This window comes from Pseudopipra pipra, chromosome 6, assembly GCF_036250125.1.
Source record: "Pseudopipra pipra isolate bDixPip1 chromosome 6, bDixPip1.hap1, whole genome shotgun sequence".
Taxonomy (NCBI): Eukaryota; Metazoa; Chordata; class Aves; order Passeriformes; family Pipridae; genus Pseudopipra; species Pseudopipra pipra.
This window is the reverse complement of record NC_087554.1, coordinates 50,332,663-50,351,320: the sequence shown is the minus strand read 5'-3', so window position 1 is coordinate 50,351,320 and position 18,658 is coordinate 50,332,663. Positions and strand designations below refer to the sequence as shown.

The following is an 18,658-nucleotide window of genomic DNA, read 5'->3' as shown; positions in this document are numbered from 1 at the left end:
GGGAAGATTGTGTATCATGCTGCTGTCCTTGCCACGTGACTGATTTAAGCTGATCAGTCACACGTTGATTAACATCAAGTACACTTGGTGTGAGAATGCTCAGTAGATCAGAATGTCAGGGATGATCAGATTGCTACATGAAACTGTATAACAAATAAACTGTTCTGTGATAATGTATCTCTCCTGCCTGTTGTCTCCCATGACCCAGAACTTTGGAGTCCCAGTGGAGGAACAGCCACGAAACCACTAGTTCCAAAGAGGGAATGAACCAGAACATCTTTAGTTGTGCCAGATTAGAACACTCTATAAAGTTACTTGTTGAATTATTAGAACAGAACCTGTGTGCGTGTGTATGCATTTTTTGAAATGTATAGAAACAATCTGAAAATCTGCTGGAGTTTTGTTTTATTTTTTTTTTTTATTACAACTGAAATGAATAAATGACTTTACTTATTTTATGATGTGTGTAGGCTGTGTTGTTTTCTGTTTGCAGCTAAATAAAGCAATATCATATTGACTGATTTTATCTGTTTAGGTAATCTGAAATATTCAGGCTGAAATGGTAGCTTAGGTTACAGGACTGAAAAAGTAAATGAAAAGGTTTGCATGAGTTTGGAGATTGATTCCAAAGCAACTGAAAAAAAACCCTAAGAAGTTACATTTACCTTTTTCAGTAAGTAGCTTTTGCTACTGAATGTTTGTTTTCAAAAGATAAATAATTCTTTATGATGGAACTTGATGTATAATGTTAGTTCACCTTAACCACAATGTCCTTCTGGGCTTTCTCTGACACTTTGGAAAGAAATGAGACAAAGCTTTATCTCCTGTTTTTTACCTTGATGATTCCTAACAAGTAGCAAATTTTTTTAAGCCCCTCTGGTGATGACGACTTCATAGCCTTAGTAGGAAAGTGTTTTCCAATGCATAATTGCCATGAAGTTCTGAATGTTTTGTTTGTTTATCAATTAGAGTATCTTTCAGGAAATTGGTGGTTAACCTGATATGGATCCAGGTCTCCATTAGTCCTTATCGGAGTCATCAGCAATTATTTATAATGCTTCTGCCAGTTCCTTAAAAAGATAACCTTATCAGGATGTGTTATTTGAAAATACTGAAGTTCTTGTGTAGTTTCTGTTCTTTTCCTGCCAGTTAGAATAAAATTCGTGCTTGCGTGCGTGTAAAGGCTTTAACTGGTCACAGGGACTTTTTGGTTGGAAAGAAAAATGGAAAATCTGATACTTATGCCTATGCTGTAGAAAATCAATGTTTTTCTTTCCTGAAGTAAAGCTAAGACAGCTTTACTTTTTAAAATTTTTTCTTCAAGATATTTTAAATGAGATTGTGAGAACAGAAATGGAACTTTATATTAAAATGTATGTGTGTAAATCCAAATGCCTGGAATGAACTTTGCCCTGTAAAGTACAGCTTCTTTTGAATTTCTGTTGTACTTTGTTAAACACACATCTTCAACTGGAAGAGTGCCTGTAAATTTAAAATCAATGTTTTTTGCTGAAAATCGTATGAGAACAACAACTTTGGTTAGTAAAATCAAGTAATGTCCTTTTCTTATAATAAATTTTCTCTTCTTTTTTGGGATTGCAACTGTATCTAATGCTGTTTCTTTTTCTTCTTATAGTAGGCTGGGCTGGAACAAAAATGCAATGAAAGAAACACTGGATGAATGAATGAAAAGCCCTGCTTTGCAATCCCTCAGCATGGCGGGACTGCAGCTCATGACCCCTGCTTCCTCCCCAATGGGTCCATTTTTTGGACTACCATGGCAACAAGAAGCAATTCATGATAACATTTACACGCCAAGAAAATATCAGGTACTAGTGATAGTACTAATAGAGTAATGTTTAAAAAAAGTACAATTAAATCCATTAATTTAATGGAAAAAGAACCTGAGCAGGTGGAGAATGTGCAGTGTTGCACACTGCCTAAGCATGTCTCTCTCAACTCCACGTGTTGGGAGTTAATTCTTTAGTTTGACTTTGCTCTACATTTGTTATATTCCCATTCCCTCTTCTCAGTTTTCTTTAATGAGCAGAACAACATTTAAGCTGAGTATTCTCCTGCTCTGCAGAATGCTGTTACGGACAAACAGAGTAAACTGTGACTCTCAACTGTATGGACACATCATGTCTCCTTCCCCTATCTTATGTCGTCTATGTAGTAAATTTTGGTTTTTGGTTTACAGACAGGTCAAAGCAGCTCTGTAAAGTCAGAAACCTCTTCAGGTTACCTTGTTTTTCACTTTAACATAAACTGTTTCTGGGTTCTAGAGTTTCACTGCAGAGGTGCCCGAAAGCCAGCATTTTGTTAGTATTACTGAGGAGCTTCAATCACCTTGAGCTGGTGTACTTGCTTATTTGGCTGCATTGGTATATGCAATTAGATTGAAAAGCTGTAGCTTCTTCACACAATGTATCTAGTAGCAGAATCATCTATTAAAAAGATACAGTTAGAAAGCTACCTGAGAACAAATTGTGGCACTGAAGGATTTTAGATTTAGAAGCTGGACTATATATAGTGTGTTAATATTTTTTAAAGATTGTAACAGTACATTGTTATGAAAGAGAAATGTTAATTCTGTGGCAGTGTAAAGATCTCAGGATCGAGGTATTACTGACTTGTCTATAGTTTATTTATCACTTGTGTTATTTTTTTGTCAGCTTTTTCACTGCATTGCTGCAAGTAAGGACATTATTATTTTTTAAACCTAGGTTGAACTGCTTGAAGCAGCTTTGGATCATAATACAATAGTCTGCTTAAACACTGGCTCAGGGAAGACTTTTATTGCAGTACTACTCACTAAAGAGCTGTCCTATCAGATCAGGGGAGATTTCAACAAAAATGGAAAAAGAACTGTGTTCTTGGTCAACTCTGGTAAGACAAAAAGTTCCTAAACACACTGCTAGTAATTCCATGGAATATTCTGGAACAGATGTTGTCTGATAGCAAAACTGGGAGAAACTTTTGCATAAAGTCTTCAACAGCAAGGATGTGATACCTTTAATCTTTTGTTTATAATCACTTTAATATAAACTTTTAGTATATATTGCGTGTTTTGTTTGCTAGTTTAAAGTTAAGACATTGAATCTGAAGTGCAATTTAGTTACCGATCTGTTTCCTTGATGTGGTTTTGCATAAAGGCAGTTGCCATGTACACCTGGTTTAACATTAGTCTAAGATAAAGATCCTGTTATAAAACCTAGTGCTAGGTAATATGACACACATCTTGAAAATCAATGTATGGAAAGACCTTTATGTGAATGAGATTTTTTTTTTTTTTCTTAAGCAAATCAAGTTGCTCAACAAGTGTCAGCTGTCAGGACACATTCAGACCTTAAAGTGGGAGAGTATTCAAGTTTAGAGATAACTGAATCATGGACAAAAGAGAAGTGGAGTCAGGAATTCTCTAAGCATCAGGTAATGTATTAAGTATAAACTATAAGCTAAATGTACAGTGGGTTAGGCTGGGTCAGAATTGATTTCTTCCAATTATACGTTCAGTTTTTTCTAAAAGAAATGCAGCATGTTGGTAGTATTTGTGTATTAATTTTGAGACAAAACATGTAGGCATTATGAGGTTGCTTTTAAAAAGCTGTCCTTTTAGTCTTTTGTTTTCAGTCTCCTGGACCTGTAGTTCATGATGATGATTTAAGAAGATATTTTGAGTGTGCATGCTATACCTTAAATGCCATTAAAATTTTGTTAAATATTAGGTTAAAAATATGATAAAATTGAATGTTCTCTGGGGATGCAGAACATTGACATTTTATTCCTGCTTTTTTAAGTACACTATTTCTGTGTACTTGTCTTTATAGATGGAAAACCATTAGCTTTAATGTAACAATTTCCTTGGTGGTTCTTTTTTTCATTTTTTTTTTTTTTAAGGTGACCTACGTATCTTGCAGGAATGCAAATATTTCTAATTTCTGGATTTTTCTCTCTGGCAGTTAATAGTGGTCTATGAAATATGTCTGAGTAACTCTGACAGGAGAAAGTGGAGTTCAAAGTTAGTGTAAAACTTGTGCATAATTTTATCAAGATTTTTATCTGTGTCAGTGTACAAGAAATAAGTTTTTCTTTTGAAAGAATTGTGATAACATCCTGGTTTTGTTACAGCTGCAAATGGTTGGAGGCTTATGAAGAACTGTCTTTCTTGCCAGAGACATGATGATGGGACACATAAGGGACACTAACTTATGAATTTAATGATATTTGTTCTGTGTAGTCTGGCTGCTGGTGTTGATATTGTCTGTTGTATTGTTTTTTCTAGGCATGTGAATATATATAATCTATATATATAAACCCCTTCAGACAGATTATTCTCTCCTGTAGAGAATGTTTTATTCTCTTTTGTCCTTACCTGGTGTAGGTAGATGAGTAGGCATTGATATTTGCTAATGTTGTGTAACAAGACCTGCAGAAGGCTTTCCTCCTTCACCTTGGTCTAAGACAGCTGATACTTTTCTTGTACTGACACGTGCTTTTTTCCTTTCAATCTAGGTTCTGGTTATGACATGTCACATTGCTTTGACTGTTCTGAGAAATGAGTATTTATCCCTGTCTAATATTAATCTTCTGGTGTTTGATGAGTGCCATCTTGCAATCCAGGATCATCCATACCGTGAAATTATGAAGGTGGGCTTCCACTGCTTGAATGTTTTAATACTTGGTTGAGAAGGAGAAGTTGGTGGGAGGGCTGGGGAATTGGGAACCATTTAAGGCAACTTTTTCTACCAAGAAAAAATATAGGTGGAACTGTATGTTAGCATGTTCTGATACTGTGAAATTACTGCAATGAGTTAAGACTTCAGTGGTATTAAAAGATAGAAAAATAATGTATTTACCGTATTTTATAGTGGGGATTAAAGAAAAATCTGGCATTAACAGCGAAGCTGAATTTATGGAATTAGGGGAATTTTTTTAATTCATTGATAAAATATTTGAGTTCAGGAATGGTATGTACTAATAAATTTTTATTATTTTTAAAATACTGATTTCTAGAGATGTTTCTAGGACTCTTTCCAGAATATTTTTGGCTCCATGTGATATTTGGCTTGTAAGCAAAAGGCATAATAACTGTATTTTCAAATCTCTCTTCAAATGCATGTGCCTTTTTATATGATATATATTGTGTCACAAGAATATTTTGTATAATGCTAACTGTTTATATTTTTTTCTACACTGTAAATATTTACCTTTAAATATGATGGCTGTTAAATGTTGTTCAGTTTTTAGTTTAACTTCCAGTCAGTAGAAGAGAAAATATTAATTCGAGGTTTGGTTCCTTTTGCAACACCTGGTATTGAAATAAAAATTTCCAGCCTAAGCATCTTAAGTTTGCAGTTTGCTAACTTGATAGTAGGTTTTCAGGATAAATGTCCTAAGGAATTTGATTTTACTTCACAGATCTGTGAGGATTATCCATCATGTCCACGAATTTTGGGATTAACAGCTTCCATTTTAAATGGGAAATGTGATCCTGCTGAGTTAGAGGAGAAGATCCAGAAACTGGAGAAAATTTTAAAGAGCAATGCTGAAACTGCAACTGATTTGGTGGTCTTAGACAGGTGTGTTCTATAATTAGAGCTGTTAAATTGATGCTTGCATGTTCATTTTGGAATAAACCAGTAGCAATATTTACTCTTTTAAATTTTAGAAAAGTTTGTGTGTATGTGATGCCACTACTTCTATTTAGGGCAGAGATGGAATGTTCAATGGCTTTTTGAGTACAAAGGCTGATTGGCCTTGATATTCAGAGATTTTCTGTAGTTGTTAAAAAAACAAAACCAAAAAAAGTCAAAAAAGACATTAAAACAACTGAAAAGAACCTCAAGGAAAAAAAAACCAACCCAAAGCAACCAAAAAAAACCCAACACACCACCAACCTTAAAAATTCACATTCCATTAAACATTTCTGAACTTGCAAAATGCACTCTTATGTTTGGAGTGTAACTGGTTCATATCCAGTGTATGCCATAATGTTTCTATTTAGAAAAATGTTGCAACATCCACAGTACAATATGTTTTTAATATGGAGAAGTTGCCTTTTTTTCTTTTTTTTCTTTTTTTTTTTTTTTCCCCCTGAATGAGTAGCCTGGATTTTAAGGGCTGATGAAAGGCAGAGAGAGATGAGAGGAAGTGGTAAATACTTAAGTAGCAGTGGAAGTGAGTTACAGAATCTAGAATCCTGTGAATGTTATTTAAAATAAAGGCAGTGATAGTGTAATGACTTTTTGTAGGGGAAAATTAGGGTGATTTCCATGTATCTTATTTTCTTGCACCAGCTGTACTGCATTGTTGAGTTTCAGACAAAGTTTTTAAAGTGGTTTTTTCATGTTCTGGAACAGATGTGTGTGTGTGTGAATGTTTTAAATGCATTTTTCTGAACTTGTGTGATGTGAACCATTAGCTTTTAAGAAAATTTCACTGCTATTCAAGAGTATTTTACTTGTGTAAACATAGATATATAGACATAAATTTACAGTATGTGGATTGGTTTTGTTTTGCATATGAAGAGAGAACACTTTGGAAAAACAAATGAAGATGGTGGTCAAGGAAATTCAGTTTATTTTACCTTGAATTCTGCAATATTTGAAATGAGGATAGCAATATTAACCTCCTTTTTAGGAGTGTATTAGGACGAACAGTATTTTAGAATGAAGTAGTTCAATATTTGGGGTGGTGGAGGTTTTTCTCTACTAAAGTATTTAGCTGTATAACTACTAATCATTAGTAATTCATGGTGGGGAAAGAAATGCTCTTGAATACATGTCATGTTGCTGTTGTATTTGATGTGTAACCTTAAGAGGGTGAAAAAGCTGTGACTTTCAGAAGCTGTGTTTATTTAACTTGTTCTTTGCCCTCATTAAGATATGCTTCTCAGCCATGTGAGATTGTTGTAGACTGTGGACCATATACTGACAAAAGTGGGTTGTATGGAAGATTATTAAAGGAATTGGATGAAGCACTTGCTTTTCTAAATGACTGCAACATATCTGTACATTCAAAAGAAAGAGATTCTACCTTAATTTCTAAGCAGGTAAGGATATCAAGCTATGTGAGAAACCTGGGAAATAGGAATCTTACAACTGTTTTTCTTTGCCATGTATGTTACATTACTGAAACCTCCTAACCCAGACATCCTAGACTGTCTGAGCCAAAAGACTTCTGATTGTTGGATTCACTAACAGTGCAGGTCTTTTCATAAATGAGTGGGACTTGAATGTTAGCCATTGATTAGAACTTCATCTGGTTTGAAATTCAGATTTGCTTAAAGCACTGAAACAATTCTGCACCCTGATGTTGTGGGTCCTCATCTCTGAAGTCAAAAATTTGATATCTTCACAATCTCCTTTGACCTCTGAATAATTCAGTATAGAAGAGGAAATAATGCCTAAGGAAGTATTTTGACTGTATCCAGTTGTATTAAGAGTTGATAGGAAGAATTCAGGCAAAAATTCCAGCCATAGATGTACAGTGTCTTCAGTTTATCTTAGAACAACACTGGACTAGTGCCACACCTCTGGGATGGAATTTGAATCTCAAGCTTGCCCCTGGCTTTCTCTGTGTTTGCCCCTATGTTGTCATGCCAGATGGCAGAGTATAATCCAAAAGGTGTGGTGTATTGAGCAGGGACCTGTCATGCCTGGGGTCCACGCATGGTTTTTTTCCCCCACTTGGGCTTTGTGGTTTGGAATTGCTTCCCAAGTTACAACTATGTAGGTGTATAAGTCTTTGAACAAGAAGTCACTAGTGAGTCACATTCCCATAATAGTCCATGAGAAAGGTGGAAAATGTATTTTTTTCTTCAGACCAAAGTATTAAAGTTTCCTTTAACATTCTTGGAAACTGAGGACTTTGATGCTGGTCCATAAAATACTATTTAAGCCAGAGGTAAAGATGGTACATAAGGCAGCCTAGCACAGCTGCATGGGAAATGGAAGTCCTGATTACTTTTGTGCTAAACTTAAAATGTACTAGGCTAAAATATATAAGGAATGCTGGCTGAAGGCAGTCTCCATGACTTGCAGAGTCCAGGAGAGTGGATTAGCTGATAGATTTCTAAAGCTTTAACCCTCTGTGCTTGTTTTCTGATCCAGTAGCTCTCCTAGAAGATGGAGGCATCCATATTAGGAAAAAGAAATGAGTTTCAGCCTGAGGTGCTTTTTGTCTTGGCACTGGAGAGTGTACAGCCTCTATATGTAGTTGCAATTACTTTAGATAATTTTGCCTTTAAGTCCTACAGCTAACAGACTTCACAGAGGATAAAGATGATAGCCAGTTCTTTGCTTTGTCACAGAAGGGAGGAAGAAAGGAAAATTAAAGCAGCAACTATCATCCTGACTGTTACAGTTGAATTTTAGTTCTTATGTTGTAATATAGGACATCCAAATGAATCTTTTTAAAAGACCATCAGATAAGATGATGGTACTCAAGTGCCTATGCTGTTTTCTCTGAATAGGGTATAGTTCTCTCTTTTTCCTATTCCACTCACACACAAACCACTGTGTTTTGTTTTTCCTTTGAAAGGGTAGACTTGCTAAGGCCAATGTACAACTTTCTGGTTATACACTTTTGAAACGCTGCCAGCTATCAGTAATAAATAAAGTAAAAATGCCCAGTAAAGTGTTTATTTTATAAGTTCTGTGTTATATATAAAGGATAAGAATTTCTGCTTTGTTTATCTAGCTGCCTGAAGAAGTATTCTTCTTATTAGTATAATTATCTTAGGGTAAATTTCAAATTACAGTTCCACAAAATTGCAAAATATTGACTAAGCTTGGGGTTTTCTTGAGATTCAGAAATGTACAGAGTTTGAATTTGATTGATGGTAATTTAAGAGGAAGGGGGAACTTGCTCCATTAGAAACACCAAAGTTCCCAAGGTCATGTAAATAACAAAAACAGACTTCAGCATATTTTTATAACAAAACAATTGTCATAATTCTTACAAAGATTGTGCTGTAAGAGAAAAAAGCTCCTAGTCTTAAATGAATAGTTCATGAATGTACTCTTTGAACTGATATTTGAATTCATTTGTTGTAGATATTGTCAGACTGTCGAGCTGTGTTGGTTGTTCTGGGACCCTGGTGTGCAGATAAGGTAGCTGGGATGATGGTGAGAGAGCTGCAGAAGTATATCAAACATGAACAAGAGGAGCTGCACAGGAAATTTTTATTGTTTACAGACACTTTCCTAAGGAAAATACATGCACTCTGTGAAGAGCACTTCTCGCCTGCCTCACTTGACCTGAAATTTGTGACCCCAAAAGTAATAAAGCTGCTTGAAATCTTGCGCAAATACAAACCATATGAACGGCAGCAGTTTGAAAGTGTTGAATGGTATAACAATAGGAACCAGGATAATTATGTATCTTGGAGTGATTCTGAAGATGATGATGAGGATGAAGAAATTGAGGAGAAAGAGAAGCCAGAGACTAATTTCCCATCTCCCTTTACTAATATTTTATGTGGAATTATTTTTGTGGAAAGAAGATACACAGCGGTTGTTCTAAATAGGTAAAGCTTTTTATTTTTAAAAAAAAATATTCTGAAGAAAAAAGGCAGAATCAGCTGCCAGGATAATATCATGAATATGTAGGGGATTACCTTGTATTTTCAGAACTCTATCTATAAAGTTGGTTTAGGAGATCATTCTGGATCTATGTACAGCAGGTGGAGTGGATGGGAAGAGCATGTGTCTTTGAAAATTGTACTCAAGGGCTTGTTTCAAACCTGAGTTTGTAATTTCATTCCTTTAGAAGGCAAAATGTGAAATACTGTATGGAACCTCTAAAATAGGCATGTACTGTTCTGTCTTAATCAGTCTTTAAATTTATATTTGCAATGGATGTTGGAAACTTCTCTAGCTTACTGAGTGCAATACTTCTGGAAATTTTACCATTACCCTACTAAATCATAGTATTATATGATCCAAGTCTACAGAAAACCAAATTCACCCTTGCACAAATATCTCTTAAGATTTACCAGTACTGCGTTCAGAGTTGGTGTTTGTAAAATGCCTATTCAGTCAAATACTGAGTGCTTTCTTACAGTCTCCACCAAGAAAAATATGAACCTGTGAGTATTTGCCAATTTGCAATACTCTAGTTCCTTATCAGTTCGTGTTCCTGAATGTGCTTCGTGTTAGTTATATATGACACTTAATTGTTAAATGCTCTTTGCCACAAACTATGAATTACGTGATTTATTCCTCTATCCTGATTTTGTTTTTCAGTAGGTTTCTCAGATAGTGTAATAAATGTCCTGTGCGAGGTGTTCCTTGCGTTCTGGATACCTCTGAATCTGACCCCTGCGTTGATACATTTTTGCCCAAGTCAATAGTTTGAATGAATAACATACTCTTTGATCTGCCAACTTGCCTATGTGCGTTTTCTCAACTTTATCTTTTCTCTTTGCCTTTTTTTACATTTTCAAGTATGTTCACATAAATCTGCAAATATGAGGCAAACTAAGCTGTTCAGTGAAATGAACATATTCTGTTAATAACTGCTGAAGAAATAACATTAACAGAATCTGATAACATTTTTGCTGAGCTGAAATGAGTATTTCATTGCCCTGCATGGAATGAACAGAACTGGGAAAACTTTATTCTTCTCTGTTAAGTTATGAATATGATTTAAATCATACTGGTTTTCCACTGTATGTTCTTGTAGACAGTGATTTATACACTATACAGTATCCTAACTGCTGTTGAACCTGACAGAATATGATATCTAGATGAAATAGGTAACCAAATTCTGACATTTTTAACCTCACCTTGGGTTGAGGTTATTGGCTGCAAAATATAAAACTGTATGTAACTTTTTGTCCCCTTCTCAAAGCTAGCCACCAGACTCTCAAAATGCTCCTTCACCTCATGTAATACATGATCTCAGAATACATGGTTGACCATCAGACCTGAGCTGTTGGAGTTAAGACTGGAAGCCTTCAGTGGAGAACCTCACTATAGGCTTATTTGAGTGGAGTGGATTTAGTTCAGGGCCTCTGCTGATGATAATTAATATAAAGGGGAAAGATTGCTTCCCGAATGAGACAGTCATGAGTGTTTGAATTAGTGTATCACAACTACTTCAGCTTCCAGTAATCCAATATGGATCGTTCAATAGAACTAAGTTAGAAATAGAACTTTTCTTAAAATGTAGTATTTATATGGTAGTATTTAGAGATTAGAATACCATTTTATTAAATCCATGATGACTGAGGAAAGACAAGATTCATGGCATGTATTTGTACTTTCTGGGTCTTTGACTATTATTACACTCAACTAATGGAGTGGCTCACTTATTGTTTAATTTGATGTATACAGTTGAGTTCTGTTGCCTATACACTCCTTTTCAGAAGAGAAGACATTTTCTAAAGCCCAGTTTCCTTCCATTTGCATTGCTGTACCTCTCAACTCCCTTAGGGAGAGGTTGGAAAGCAGAAGTTCTTGTATCTATTTGAAGAACAGTACCTGTTACCTACCACAAATACTTATTTAATCTCAAGGTTGAAGTCTTGAATGTTTCTCAGTAACTTGCCAAAGATGTGCACAGTGAAATGTTTATTCAGATGTTTTTAATTGTCCATTTCTATAACAAATGAAATTAAGTAAGAATGTTTGAGATGCTTAGTAGGTAATCAATCTATATGACCTGACAGAAATGCCATATGAAAAAAGAAATATTAAAAATCCCAGGATTTCTGGCCAGTTATTAACCCATACTTTCTTAGTATGTCTTTCTCAAGAGCCTAGAGACTGGATAAAGAAATGTAACTCTATTTAGCCTTGAACTAACAAATCACATTTGCATTTTAGCACAGGATGATCCTTATAGTCTATTTCCAGAAGGATGCCGAGCTATTTGCCACTTTTCCATCTTCTTGCCTATACTCCCATTCCAGTTTTAACAGATGGCAAAGGGAGGAAGTCTTCAAGGTGTTTTATGTTCCCATAGATTTTGTTAGAAATAGGGACCAGGAAAGGGGGCAAGACTTCAGTAGTTTTTCAAGGGTAGAAAGAGCAGAGAGAACTTTGCCATTTTCCATCTGGTTTGGCAGCAGCTCGGTGGGCAGATGGTAGGCATGTAGCTGGGGACTGGCACAGCACCCATCTACTTATATATGAGACAGAACTGCTAGGGATTTATCTGGGAAAGGTTGGAATTGCTGTTGGAGGTGTTCAGAGCCAGGGTGTTCTTTGGCTGTGAGGAGCACCTGACAATGGACACAATGCATGTGCTGTTGAGCAAAGTAGTACTGCGATGGCTATAGTGAGACATGCAAGGGATCTAATTTTTTGATATTTTTATTTGGATCTGCTGCTCAAAAGCCTGTTACAGTTGAGAAGTCCCAGATTCTGTCCATCCTGAAAACTGATCAACTACTGTTGCTACAGTGTACTTAGTTTGATTGCACATGGTGACGGTGGTTTTAAATCCATAAATGTCTCATTCTAGATTTAGCGCATTATTTGTACAAGCAGTTTTCTACCTTGTCTTTGAAATCAGAACACTGCAGAAGGCAGTCTTTCCTACTTCTGTAACCTAAAGAATAAACTGAGGGTAAATAAATTGAGAGCATGGATGCTCCTCACGTCCCTGTTCAGTATTCCTTTTAAAGCATTGGATTAAGTTCTCTGAGTTAATTTCACAATTAGTGAATTTCTCACTGGGTAGGCTGATCATTGCTCTTTAGAAAAACAGGTCAGTATTTTGTCACCAGTATACTTGAACAGGATATATCTTCTAATATTAAGTAGAATTGCAATATTATGTTTTAACCTAAAATTTAATATCTTACACTGAGGAAACATACTTTGTTGAGGAAGCAGTCACAGGTCTGTCTTCTAAAATCAAGCACAGTTAACAGAAAAAGAGATAAACAAAAGCAACTGTAAGTAGGGTGCTTTATCAGCAGGGAGCCTTAGAGTAATAGATTGGTTTAAAAATATCTAGTTTTACTGTGATGGGTCTGAAATGTGTGTGATGCAGGGCCACTCATGCTGTATAGGTATGCAGTCTGTCTTGTGTTAACCTTACAGAGCTTTTTGAGAAGACTGCAGTAAGTTTGTGTTAGCGTGGCTTAATTGTCATGCTTCCACTTTTTCTTTTAATGTAGGTCTTAAAAACCTTAACATTTTCTTCCATTTTCTGGGTTGTGTGACTTCTAAAAACACATGTAATATTTTTAGGTTGATAAAAGAAGCTGGCAAGCAAGATCCAGAACTGGCTTACATCAGTAGCAATTTTATAACTGGACATGGCATTGGCAAGAACCAGCCTCGTAACAAGCAGATGGAAGTAGAATTTAGAAAACAGGAAGAGGTAACTTCAAGAAAAAAAATTTAAATTAGCAGTACCTTCAGAACTTTTTTTGTGTGTGTGTGTCTTTAAAAAGCAAAAAAAGCCAACAGGCAGAATCTGGGGCAAAGTCATGGGAAGTTCAGGGAATACCTTTGGTTTAGCAAATATGCACACTTACTGGAGATACAGATGTTGTTCATAAAAAAAGTAACAATGTGTTTAGAGATGTTGGTATGTCATGTTACACAAACAGAAATTAAAACTTCACGTAAAATCATGTTTGTATCTAGTCAGATCTAATTTTTCCACATTTGTGTAAGTGGTAATATAGTAATACTGTAAAGAAAATTAAAGTTGCTGACATACTGCAGTAGTTAAGCTGGTTTTAATATTTATCTTTTATAAAAGTGAATTTCGTAAATCATTAAATGATATAAATATTAATAAACCCCACGATTTTTAAATCAGTTAAAGCTCATCCCAGCTGGGTAGTCCTCCTTAGTATTATTTCATATATAGTATAAATATCAGAAGTGCCAGCTCTAGAATATGCTCTATCCCTGAAGATGCTTCAGCCTCAGAATGTTTGGGAAAAGATGCTGTCCTGAAAGCAGCTTTTTTTTTCCTTTTATACCACAACTGAAAAATTGTAAATAAATAGGGGGAATCCTCTCCATTGCTAGTGGCTATATTAGCTTCTTAGACTCATATGATTCCACATATCAGATTTGATTCCTAGAAATTTACTGGTTCTGTTAAATAGTCTTGTATTCCTGAAAAGATTTTTGTAATAGTTTTGCATTTGCATATTTAGAAATATTTTCGGAGTGTCTGACGATCTCACCTTTTTCTTTTTGCCTTTTGTTGAATCTCATGATGGAAACAGATCTTGGACTGATTTCTCAAATTTATGCTCATTACTTTTGCAGGTTCTTAGAAAATTTCGAGCACATGAAACCAACCTCCTTATTGCTACTAGTATTGTAGAAGAGGGTGTTGACATACCAAAATGCAACTTGGTGGTGCGTTTTGATTTGCCCACGGAGTACCGCTCCTATGTGCAGTCAAAAGGAAGAGCCAGAGCACCAATTTCCAATTACATTATGTTAGCAGATACAGACAAAATCAAAAGTTTTGAAGAAGATCTTAAGACATATAAAGCAATTGAGAAGGTATGAGGGCAGATGAATGGGCCTGGTCTGGTTAAATGTTTCATAGTACTTTTTAAGGGAAAAATTTCTCATGTTCTGTTCTTGAAATGTTAAGATCCTCAGAAACAAATGCTCAAAATCTGTTGATACCAATGAAACTGAAACTGAACCCATTGTTGATGATGATGATGTATTTCCACCCTACGTATTGAGGCCAGATGAAAACAGTCCAAGAGTTACTATTAACACTGCTATTGGACACATAAATAGGTAAGAGGCATATTTAATTTTTACTTCATGTCTTTGAATAAAAAGTTTCTTAATCTGTCTCACAACATGAAAGCATAGGCTGAGGCATTTTACACATTTCCTCTTAGGCATCTTGACAGGATATGCTCTCCCAAAGAAAGTGGTCACAGCAATTTGAAGGCATTATTTGCTATTTTTATCTTTATCCTACCAGAGGTTCTAGCACTGATAGTAACTGTAGTGATAATGATCCCTGTTTAATTAAAAGCTTCCCTGAAAACATAGTTTCAAAATGGGTAGTAAGATTGGTTTTTTTGCTTGTCAAGCTAGTTTTGAAAATAAATAAATAAAAGAACTGTTGAAACTGTAGTTAAGTCTTCCAGTTCTAATATTCACATTTGTAATAGCAGTCTGTTGTCATCTTTAAAAAACAAATCACAGTAATAAAGGTGAACATAATAAAAGTCCACAAGACAGGATGGTATGCTTTCAGGGGAGCTGGTCAAGTATCAAGTTTGTAAGGCCAAGACAATTAGAGGAGGTCTTAGTGACAGGAAGACGTAGATGTTATTAATACTTCAAAAAAAAAAGGCAAGTAAGAAGATCCAGGGAGCTGTGGACTGGTCAATGTAACCGTAGTCATATGGAATAATATGGACCAAGTCCTCATCACAGCAGTTTCTAGGCATGTAAAGAAAATGGGGTTGGCAGAAACCAACCAGGCTTTGCTGGGGGCAGTTTTTGACCAACCAGACTTCTTATCTCCAGTGTGGCTGATTATGAGAAGCCCTGAATGTCATTTACTTAAGTAAAGCTTCCGATGCAATTGCCAAAGTGCCTTAGTAGCTAAATTCTTGAGATGCAGACCATTTTGATTGACTGCCTGGTAAATAAAGCCTGTCAAAAGCAGTCACATTTGAAGGGTGAATGGTAGATAGTAGATGGTTCAAAAGCTGTCTGGCAGCTGGTTATATGTGGCATTACTCCTCTATTGTTAAGAGGTTCAGCATAGTTTAACATCAGCATGTTTGCATTTAATACTAAGTTGGGAGAGAGGGAAGTGAGTACAAGTACAAGGGAGGAAAGACTACTGTTCAGAGGGAAAACCATGACAAATAGGAGGAATAAGGCAATAGAAAAATCAGGAGACAATGCAAAACCTGGGACCTGAGATGAGATAGACCTGTGCATCATTACAACCCTGGAATGACCTTACTATGGAGACCTGGTGTATATTAAAGGAATTGGAGGTCTTCTACTCCAATTAGTAGTTAGTTGAATATTTGTCAGCAGTGTACCTTTGCAGTGGCCAGTATGGCCTGAAATCATCTTCTGTAGCATCCACACCAGTAAGGCAAGGTTCCTCTGAAATGTGTTTAGACTTCAATTTGCAGGTTTTGATGATCTGTAAAATGTTTTGTCAACTTAGGTACTGCGCTAGATTACCAAGTGATCCATTTACACACCTAGCTCCCAAGTGTAAAACCCGGGAACTACCTGACCATACGTTTTACTCTACTCTCTACCTGCCAATCAACTCACCTCTTCGAGCTTCAATTGTTGTAGGTATTTGGGGAAGAAAAAGCATGGAAATAAGCAAATATATTGGTCTAAGAACTGGTCTGTGCTGTTTCTAGAATTAGTATCATAGTTGTTAATGAAAATTTTTTCCATATTGTGCTCTGTAACTGTATTTAGGTCACGGTTTATTTCTATTATAATCCATTTTCCATCACTTACTGTTTATGCCAAAGGCAAAAATATTTAGATATTCTTCCAGGGCCTTGTTGTTTCACACATTTTTGATTGAAACTATGTCGAGTTCTTGTAACTTTGGTTTTTGTGGAAAAACAGCGTAATCCTGAATATCTTCATAAAACTGTCATCAATGCATTTTTTAAAAAAAACTTTGCTTACCTAATATGCTTGTGTGAAACTAATTAAACAAGTATGGTAAGTAATGTGCTAATCAACCAAAGTTTTAATGAAGTATTTAAATGTTTATAGGGTCCTCCAATGAGTTGTGCAAGACTGGCTGAGAGAGTTGTAGCTCTTATTTGCTGTGAAAAACTGCACAAAATTGGTAAGAACTGAAAAAGCAACCTCTTTGGTAAAGTATGTTTTACAGTTGAGAAATTGCGTACAGTGTAGATGATATATATGATGATATATAGTATATACATGCATTTCTGCTGTAGCCATCTATTGTAGCTTTCTTTTGCTTGCCTTGTTTTGTAATATGATCCTGTACTTATCAATTTAGCTTAGATCTTATAAACTAAAGTTAAATTTTCCAGGGAAATCTTGTTTATAACCTATTTTGTCTTAAACAGCAAAAACAAGATTAGTACAAGAGACACAGATTTTGCCACTGAATATACTTATTAAAAGGGAAATGAGTCTTGTTCTCTAGAAGATATTGATTATAGGTCAGAAACTATATCCTGCAGCCAAAAGATAACTTGCCTTTTAAAGTGAATTCTGACAAATTAAAAGATATAATACACAATCCTAAATTTATTGTTTTCTCTACTGTATCATAAGTCATGTTCCAAAAAAAGTACATTGAGGGACTACTTCAGCTCTCTTGTCTCTAGTAAGTATAATGGAGCGTGTTCTTTGCTGTGTAACATTTTGAAGAGAATTCCATGTTATGAGTTTTTTTGATGAAGTACAGAAGTATTTATGTATCTTTTAAGTAAAAAAATTTGTAGATCTGGTGTTTATATTTTATTTCTGAATTAAACCCTTTGATCACTGAATTCATACCGATAAATGTATCCAAGAATAACACCCTAATGACTCAACCTGCTGTTGAGAGTGCATATTCTACAGTAGTAATTAACTGTTTAGAATGATAGAGAAGTATAACTGTTCCCTCTTGGCATAACTCCATGTGAGTGATTTTTAAATTAGTATTATAGTCAAGGATTGCCTTTTATGGCCAAAAAGAATTCATTGGTTTTTGATATTTTCATTATAGAATTCAGTTTTTTAATTTCAGTGGGTTTTACTGTAAATGAGTATTTTTGCCCAAAATTCAGTCTTTATCACTCTTTCCCCAGAGTTCTGCTTTTGGAGCCTTGCAGGAGTGTGTGTATTTTAAAAACTTATGTGAGGTGTTTTCATGAGCAATCTCATCTGATGTGTAGGATGTGAAGGAACCAAGATTTGATTGTTCATAATGCTATTTCTTCACTCTCTTTTCATAATAATCAGGTGAACTGGATGATCATTTGATGCCAGTTGGTAAAGAAACGGTTAAATATGAGGAGGAACTTGATTTACACGATGAAGAAGAAACCAGTGTTCCAGGAAGGCCAGGCTCTACAAAACGAAGACAGTGCTATCCTAAAGCTGTTAGTATCACTCACTGCTGTCCACACCTCTGATCAAATGCCTTATGTACTGATGAGACAGAATTGCTAACTCTTAATCATATAAGTATTTTTTACAACATGTCTTGCATTTATATTGAAAATATTTTGCAGTTTAAATTCTGTGTAAAATTGCACTGTTACCTGAATTTATGGTACCACATGTTTCGGAAGCATACATGTAAGTTCAAGGAGCATACACTTTCTGTAGGGCTGGTTGACTGTATTAGCCTGGTATGAAAATAAGTGTGAGGAAAATTGTCCTGCATTAATAATCTGTAAAATATTTACCTTCTCTGGCAAATGCACTAGAGCAAAGGAGGAATTACTGGCTTTCTAGACAAGGAGATGCACGGGGCTAAACACAGAAATAGGTGGAGTTTTTTTTAGATGCTCAGTTTAATTTGGGAAGTTTACCAATTGAACACAATTTCATAGCTTCTGGTTTAAATCTTAGTATATCAAATAAGTATACTTTTACTATTTTTTCATTTTTAAAGTAGTTCTAAATATTATACTTAATATGCCAAAAGGTATACTACAGTGCTGCATTAAGTAACT

General features: G+C 35.3%; 1 protein-coding gene across 6 annotated transcripts in view; it reads left to right on the top strand.

The window, feature by feature from the left end:
- Positions 1–18,658, top strand: part of DICER1 (dicer 1, ribonuclease III) — an 82,108-nt gene that overhangs the window by 23,380 nt on the left and 40,070 nt on the right. For 5 of the 6 annotated variants that reach the window (XM_064659072.1, XM_064659070.1, XM_064659068.1 and 2 more), the window contains 13 exons: positions 1,637–1,829; positions 2,727–2,889; positions 3,302–3,432; positions 4,516–4,650; positions 5,422–5,582; positions 6,886–7,054; positions 9,060–9,532; positions 13,209–13,341; positions 14,250–14,492; positions 14,587–14,741; positions 16,150–16,282; positions 16,728–16,803; positions 17,940–18,079. In XM_064659072.1, coding sequence (XP_064515142.1) covers positions 1,686–1,829; positions 2,727–2,889; positions 3,302–3,432; positions 4,516–4,650; positions 5,422–5,582; positions 6,886–7,054; positions 9,060–9,532; positions 13,209–13,341; positions 14,250–14,492; positions 14,587–14,741; positions 16,150–16,282; positions 16,728–16,803; positions 17,940–18,079 — 2,256 coding nt within the window. In that variant the 5' untranslated portion in view covers positions 1,637–1,685. Of the gene's footprint in view, positions 1–650; positions 674–1,636; positions 1,830–2,726; positions 2,890–3,301; positions 3,433–4,515; positions 4,651–5,421; positions 5,583–6,885; positions 7,055–9,059; positions 9,533–13,208; positions 13,342–14,249; positions 14,493–14,586; positions 14,742–16,149; positions 16,283–16,727; positions 16,804–17,939; positions 18,080–18,658 lie in introns of those variants that run through there. The other variant, XM_064659069.1, reaches the window with a different exon arrangement.